General features: G+C 42.9%; 1 protein-coding gene across 1 annotated transcript in view; it reads left to right on the forward strand.

The window, feature by feature from the left end:
- BCL2 (BCL2 apoptosis regulator) overlaps positions 1 to 7,976 on the forward strand; it is a 136,004-nt gene extending 128,028 nt beyond the window's left edge. Inside the window, exon 3 of the mRNA XM_028737871.2 lies at positions 4,678 to 7,976. Within this exon, the coding sequence (XP_028593704.2) occupies positions 4,678 to 4,812 (135 nt within the window). The 3' untranslated portion in view covers positions 4,813 to 7,976. The remainder of the gene's footprint in view (positions 1 to 4,677) is intronic.
- Positions 7,977 to 8,426: the final 450 nt, after the last annotated feature.

Raw genomic sequence — 8,426 nt, forward strand, 5'->3', positions numbered from 1 at the left:
AGTTACTTAGAATATATGGCACAGTCGCCATAAGGTAGACGTTGATGTTATTGTTGTCATAGTCTCAGTAAGAACAGGGATTTCCCGCTGTGCATTTTCTGCTTATGTTTCTTTGCCCGTCACCATAACTCAGAGCTTTAACATTGTCTCAATGTCACTGCAGCCCACCCTCGCTCGGTCTGCCCTCTTTCATGCTTAGCACAGACAACCCACTACCTATGAGATTAAAAAAGGGGGTGGGGAGGCGAAGCTGACAAATCAGAAAACAAGTCAATCTAATTTTGCAATGACTTCATCTTCTTGTTGACTTCCGTAGCTTTAGAAATCCATAGATGAGCACCAATACTTGCATTTTCTCTGTCTTTATTTTTTTTAAAAATAACCTTATTGGAATTGCATCTCAGTTGCCATTTGGCTCTTTTTAATCCAACTTGTCTACTCCATTCCCAAAGCAAAGCATTGGCTAAAATGATCAAGAGGAAAACTCTGCAGCAATGGCATCAGAGTTCTGCAAGGTTTGCTTGCAGTCCACATTATAGCGCTGATATATAGTATTCAGAAGTGTCGGGGTTTTGGGGTGTGGGTGTGTGACTCAATTAGTTAAATAGTGCAGGAAAGTACATGACTTACAGTCCAGCATTAGTGCAGCCAAATATTAAGGCTATCATTACCAAATAAAATAAAATTGTGGTGGTTTCTTTAGTTGAGTCATCCTGAATAGGACTTTCTTTGGGGCAGTTTTACCCATGCCCTGTTTGTCACTAGATTGCTCAACACTTCACTGATTGTGTATTTATTTCCCCAACTTGAATAGGGCTTTTCACAAAGCAGCTCCAACGCGTTAAAAATCATAGAACAATTTAATTGGCGTAAAAACAACAACCATAAACGCAAATCAGTAAACTGAAAGAACGAACAAGCAAGCAAAGGCATGTTGGACGAGGAGCCCTTCACCCTGCTTGTTCCATAAAAGTCTTTGGAAGAAATGGTCCATAGCTGTGTTCCTTGTAGAGGCCAGGCTCGCCTCTAAAAAGTAGAACCATAGGTCTCTTTGAATTGGAAATAACCCAGGACTATGGGTGTTTATGCGTTTAGGGTTTTGTGGGTTAAAGGCAACATCTTGACTTGAACCAGGAAGCCTCCCGGTAACCAGTGATGACTTGCTCATCAATACGAGGAAAGATTCCATTGGACAGCCGGTGTCTGAGGTGATGTGGAAGCCTGATCATATGCAGGTCACCTCAACACCATAGCTGTCAAGTACTAAACACACATGTGTGAATGAGCTCCTTACCTCCAATAACAGCTAGAATATATGAGGCGAAGTCCTTGCACAACTTTATGAGGAGATGCGAAGGACCTGCACACATCTAACCAAGCAAGTCCCTTCGTGGCCCAGACTTCAGCCATCTTGTAGCCATTGCTCATCAACACTGTAGATGGTTCTCCCATGCCCAGTTGTCCCTCATCTCCCCTCCTGCCCAACATTTCAGGAGAAAGCTAGGGACTAGTGGAGTATACAAGGCCCTGTACATTTAAAAGGCTATTTCCTTGTAACTCTAGAAGCACATGTTAAACCATTCCCCCCCCCCCCTGACATCAGGTGAGGAGACCAAGGAGATGACCTGTGCACTGCCTTGTTGATACTGTCTGTACATGCGCAGGCAAAGACAACTCAGCAACTCTCTGGGTTGAAACCTGGCAGCAGATAAAATGAAGGGGTATTTTGGAAATGTGTTGTTTGCTCTTTCCTCTATTTTAGACATTTTCTTATTTTGATTGTTTTATTAATGATACATCTTAACTAACTGGAACATAATGTAACTTAACTAATTCCAAATACAAAAGATTAACCTTTTATGCCAGTTCATTTTTCTTTGTAATCCAAAACAACAAACAAACCTTAAATGATTGCGCTTAAGTTTGCAGATGTTCAATCTGTTGGAATCACAGCTGAGAAACTGCACTTAGAGAAGCCGCAATCCAGAAAAGAAAAAAAAGGCAGTCTTAAAGCTGTTTCTTTCAGTGAGGATATCTAACCCTGACTTCTGCAGACTCGTGTGTAGGACTGTGGCCAGTACAGTGGTACCTCAGGTTACAGACGCTTCAGGTTACAGACTCCACTAACCCAGAAATAGTACCTCAGGTTAAGAACTTTGCTTCAGGATGAGAACAAAAATTGCGCAGTGGCAGTGTGGCGGCGGCGAGAGGTCCCATTAGCTAAAGTGGTACCTCAGGTTAAGAACAGTTTCAGGTTAAGAACGGACCTCCAGAACAAATTAAGTTCTTAACCCGAGGTACCAATGTAACTTTTATATTTTGTATTAAAGGCGGTTCGTGCTTGCTTCTGTTAAAAGGATAATAATAGAAACAACAGGATGTAAGCCAGTCTGTTTTTGTTTGTTTGTTTGTCTGTCTGTCTGTCTGTCTTTTTGTAAAAAATAAATTGTGGAAGATAACACTATTTCCCTGTTTGTCTCATTAAAAGTCTAGCTGCACAGGGTTTGAGTTGCATAATGTAAGAAGCCTGATGCGCCATCTTGTGTCAGATGTTAGATGCATCAATAATTGCTGTATCCAGAATCAGATGTCTGGCTTCAACCACTGTTTATAACAGGCACAGGCAAACTCGGCCCTCCAGATGTTTTGAGACTACAGTTCCCACCATCCCTGACCACTGGTTCTGTTAGCTAGGGATGATGGGAGTTGTAGTCCCAAAACATCTGGAGGGCCGAGTTTGCCTGTGCCTGGTTTATAACTCTGTACCTGTGACACCACCAAACTCTGCACCTCCTAATCCTTAACCTGTCGGGTTCTGCTGGTGGGAGTAGCTTGGCAGGGTAAGCTGAATTTCTAGCACCCATCATTTTTGGGAGGCACTGTAGTGATAGACCAACATGTCCAGAGTTCTAGACTGGGAAGAGGGAAAAGGTTCTACCAAAATGCTTCATTTGCAACTTATACTGTTCGTTTATTTTTTGAATTTCACAACAACAAATACAAAACAAAATCACAAAGTATAAAACGAAACCTCCCTCCCACAAACACATTTAAAAGGGCATAGATGGTTTAATCAGCCCAAGTCCTGGTTCTAGAGAAACATTTTCACCTGGTAACTAAAGATAAGTAATGAAGGTGCCACAGAGAAACGTTTTCACCTGGTACCTAAAGATAAGTAATGGAGGTGCCACAGAAAAAGCCCGTTTTTGTGTTGCCACCCTCCAGACATCTTGTGGAGGAGGCACACAAAGAAGGGCTTCAGAGGATGATTGGAAGGTCCAGGTCAGTTTATATGGGGAGAAGATGTCCTTGAGGTATTGTGGTCCTGAGCCATCTAAGGCTTTATAGGTCAGTACCAGCACTTGCTCCTGCCAACCTAGCAGTTCGAAAGCACGTCAAAGTGCAAGTAGATAAATAGGTACCGCTCTGGCGGGAAGGTAAACGGCATTTCCGTGTTCTGCTCTGGTTTGCCAGAAGCGGCTTAGTCATGCCGGCCACATGACCTGGAAGCTGTACAGCGGCTCCCTCGGCCAATAAAGCGAGATGAGCACCGCAACCCCAGAGTCGGCCACGACTGGACCTAATGGTCAGGGGTCCCTTTACCTTTAGCTTATCAGCACTTTGCATTGGGCCCAGAAACTAATCGGCAGCCAGTGCAGTCAGGCCAGGATCAGTATAATACTTTGCAGTAATGTAACCTAGAGGTTACCAGAACATAGACAACAGAAGTTAGGCTATCCCTGTCCAGGTAGGGGAACATCTGGGCTGAAGGCACTCTGCATCACCGAGGCCTCCTGAGCCTCAAGGCACAGCGATGGGTCCAGGAGTAGCCACAAGCTGCCTACCGACTCCTTCAGAGGAAGTGTAACCCTGTCAAGAGCAGGCAACATCCCAGCCATCTGGTCTAAGGAACCACTCACTAAAAGTACCTCAGTCGTACCTGGATTGAACTTCAGTTTGTTGGTTCACATCCAGTCCAATTCCCGAGGCAAGGCAACTGTCCACCTCATGACAGGTTTGATTTTATAGTTCAGCTGATGTCAAAGAATCCCTTGGTTTGTTGTGAATGCTTGCACCATTTTCTGTTCTAGAATTCTGGCCTTCTGATCTTTGGGCCAGGTGGGGATTAAGAGAATGCTTCTCCTTCTGTAGAGCTGATGTTATTTCCAATTGCTTTTTAAGTTATTGCTTTAATTGAAGTTTCATGCAGTATGTTGTTTTAATTTGAGAGAGAGAGAGAGAGAGAGAGAGAGAGAGAGAGAGAGAGAGAGAGAAACTTCAGACCAAATAATCACACATCTTTGTTTCATATATTGACTAACCACCCAAACCTCCAAAGAATTTTTATTCTAACCCATTTCTACTGCATTGTATCTCAAGCTCTGATTTATTACTAAAAATCACTCTAATGCAATCATTTTGTCATTTTGATTCCGCTGCTCATATCCTCAATCCTGCCCACGATTTCACTTTTCCAGATAGTCCACAGAAGGCGTCCAACTCTTCTGTTAAAAAGTTCGTCATTTTTGTCTCTTGATTTTGCCATTTCTGCATAGCCCATTACTTAATTTGCTCTGTTGTGCCTGCAGGTACCACACTCTGGGATTACAGGGTGAAAAGGCATGTTATGACTATTAATAATAAACAAATAATCCTGCCCTCTCTCTTTTACTTTAGGATGCTTTTGTGGAGCTCTACAGCAACAACATGAGGCCTTTGTTCGATTTCTCGTGGCTGCCTCTGAAGACAATTCTGAGTCTGGCTGTTGTGGGTGCCTGCATCACCCTTGGAGCTTATCTGGGGCATAAGTGACTTCAACCAACTTGTGGCGAACTGATGAAAAAGTCTTTTTTTTTAATTGAAAAGAGAGGATCAGAAAGCATGAGAGCTTTTTTTGTTTTGTTTTTCCTGTAGCATAATGCTATTATTTTATGAGCCAAGTATCTTTCTGTCTAAATATTAAATCAGCTATTACTGCCAAAGGGAATATTCATTTATTTTTTACAGTGCAGGAGAAGAGTTATTTATTGAAGATATTTTACATTTAACCTGCTATTTTCCTGAAATTCTGCAAGTTATACCCACGTGCATCTTTATAACGGAAGTTTAAGGACACTCCAAAGATCTTCAGCTTTCTTGCAAAATGCCGCTCGACAAGACTATTTTTATCACATTGGACTATAGGGCACAAGAGACCGAGGTGTTTTATCTGCAGGAAAGACAGTAAATGGGCTACTTGCAGAGGTGTAAATTTGCAGTTTATTGCTCTGCCCACTGAAGGAGGAAGTAAATCGCAGCATGGATGAGATGGGAGCAATTTCAAGCCAGTAACGCCTTTGGGATATAGCAATTCGACATGGTACCTATCCAGAGCGAGAAACGACACAACGTTCAGGCCAGTAATAAAGCCCATGTAGCTCGTCAGCTCAGGCCCAAAGCTGACATCTGGGAATACGATTTCATCCCAACTTGTGAAACATCCCAATATGTACTGTTTTGTGCCACTCGACACCACCATAGGTCATCGTTGGGAGGATACCATTTGTGCATCCTCAAAGCAACGATTTGAAATGAAATAACTTCAGAACTGCAGAACAAATATTCTGTTTATAGAGTATATTCTTCAATCCTCACTTTACCACATGGCCATCAGGAAACCGTAAGTGCCTGCCACCTGCCTTGCAGGACCCGGAGCCTGGATGTTCTGGCTCGCATCCCCACTGGAGCGAGAGTTTACCCACAGCTGATCCTACTTTTACTCTCTGATTTCTTCTTTGCCGGGGAGGGTGGGGTGGTGGTCTTAAAAGCAATCCACGTTGGTTGCTGAATAATACATCTCGAAGCCAAGAGAGGCCCAAGAATTGAAATCAGGTGACAAGAGATTAGCTCGGATCCGCCATCTTTATTAAAATGGACCACCCCACCCACCCCAAATTAAGTTCTTTGCATTTTATTTTTCTCTTAAGTGGAGCTTTATTCCCCTCAATAGTATTGTGTCCTGGTTATTTCTTTAAGACCCTCTTCAAAAGGATCAGGAATGCATCCATTGCCTCCATCTGCAGAGGCTCACAGACATCATCCCGTTCCCTAAGGTGCCTATTGCCTTTTGTATGGAAACCTGGGGAGGAAGAGGGGAGGGAATCCTTGTTTAAAAACCTTTTCAGTAAGATGAAAGCAGAGTACTTAATAAGACCACTTTTCTGAGAGTACCTTATTTTGTTTTTAAAAATCCTAAACACGTAGCATGAGATAGATCACTAGGAGCACGGCTGTCATCGTGGTTGAGCATCTCTGAGAGCCTGCCATGACCCACTGCTGATCACCAGAGCCCCCAGGCCCTATACCTGGCTATTGCTGCGAGCTCACCTGTCCTCCCAGGTGTGCAAACAGCAGAAAAAGAAGCACCATTCGCTTCCCTTGGCCTTCTCCTTCTGGGCAGGTGTGTGGATTGTATCCAGAGGAAAAGAGCAATTGAATGGGCAGTGGTAGCAGCAAGGAGGTGGGCTTCCCCAAATATGTGGGGTCCCTTGAGAGCTTCTTGGTGTACTGCAGCTTTGTAAATAACAGAAGTTACTAGCCTGCAAAAAAGAAGAAGCATTAGCTTACTAAGGGCCTAGTAGCCCATTCTTCCATGCTGGCTGCAGAGGGAGGGTCATATGCTACTAGCCAGTCAGCAAGCTAGTAAAATGAATAGCCTTCTCCCAAGCAGACCATTGATGGAGTGAGCTGTCCTTGTTCTGCCAGGCCACTGACTTGCTTGTAAGGAATTCCTGGTCACCTACACTGACCAGGCGAGCTGTTATGAGGCTGGTGTTGCGGAATCTTCATTGCTGAAGGTATTTAAGAGCAAGTTACAGCTGAATGGGGTTGGGTTGCCTGAGGTGGACTCAACCCCTAAAGTCAAAGAAATGGCAGGGTGGTCTCTTCCTCAGTGCTTCCAAGAGGGTGCTTACAGTGGGTTCAGTGCTTCTCAAACATGCAAACATGTCTGTATTCACCCCCACCTATATATATATATATAGAGAGAGAGAGAGAGAGATTTACCCCTTCTGAGGAAAGTCCAATAAGAGGGGGAGAAACCTGTTAGTAATGACATGTTTGTGATATCTCAATAACCTTCTAGCAAATTAAGCTCCTGCCTAGAAGCACCTCTGGTCATGTATTCAAATATATCTACCACTTTAACAAAGGCAACTCTAGATTGGATGCTTTGCCGTAATGGCCAGTTGTTGATATCAGTGTAATACATTAAGGGGGGAAAAGGCCAAGGGGTCAAAAGAAACTCATACACACAACAAATGCTTCCCTGCATGCTCAGAACAGTTTTTGTCTCTAGCACCAGCCCTTATTACAGCGTAGGGCTGGATCTACATTGATCTGTTAAACGTTACTAAATATAACGTCATGTAACGTTCAGTGCTGTTTTCCATTGCCAGTGGTTCACTGCTCTACAGAACCCTCTGGTGCCACATTTTAATAACACATTTTTAACATTATAAACCATGAGTGTAGAACTGCTCTGGGATTCTGCACAGGGCGGGGGGGTGGGGGGGGGGTGATGCCCCACCAGCCCTCATGAGCAGTTTTGTGATGTTGCAGTGGGGAGCCAGAAAAGTCTCAGCATATACAAAAAGCCAACTCTCCATTAGTTCTTTGGATCCAGCCAATGAGTTTCGGGCCATATTAATGCAAGGGCTTTTTATTTTTATTTTATTTAAACAATACATGCCCCAAAGGAACGAAATCTAAATTAGATGTGGTGGACATGTTTGACTTCTGTAAATTTCCATCTTTAAAAAACCCTCACCTTTTTATTTTATTTTTCTGTTTATAAAACTGTACAGAAATGGATTTTATACATTAATATGCATCCAGTAATAAATATCTGGACTGAAGTACAGTTGCTTTAACACTTAAGATGGCATAGCTAGATAAATAAATAAATAAAGTGAAAGAAAGAAAGAAAGAAAGAAAGATGAAGAAGGCTTATCAGATCTGAGTGAAATATCTTAATTTTGTGGCATTATATGCAAAAAAAAAATATCAATCTAGGGAATGTAATATTTTCATTGCTTAAGGCTGTAGTTTATATCATGTCTTCAAAGCTGCTTTTTAAAAGATGGGCAGAATCCACCAAGGAGCTACTCTTTTTCAGCTCCCAGTCATTAAAATGGAGCATGTGCAAGACAAGTTCCTTGGGGAGTGCGCCCAGTGTGTTAATGCATCTCAGCATCGCTGTAGCTACTCTACAGTTATGGCACTTGTACCCGTCATTTCAGGAGCGACAGTGAACTAAGCTTTTACGCTTCATGGCTGAAATAAATGTATAAAGGCATTTGTTCAAACTTATGTACCCTCGATACCATGGGTGTAACTTCACCAAGCTGAAATGCTTAGCTTTGCAAAAGCTGAAATGCTTATGAATA

The sequence above is a fragment of the Podarcis muralis genome, chromosome 8 (assembly GCF_964188315.1).
Source record: "Podarcis muralis chromosome 8, rPodMur119.hap1.1, whole genome shotgun sequence".
In the NCBI taxonomy this organism is placed as follows: Eukaryota; Metazoa; Chordata; class Lepidosauria; order Squamata; family Lacertidae; genus Podarcis; species Podarcis muralis.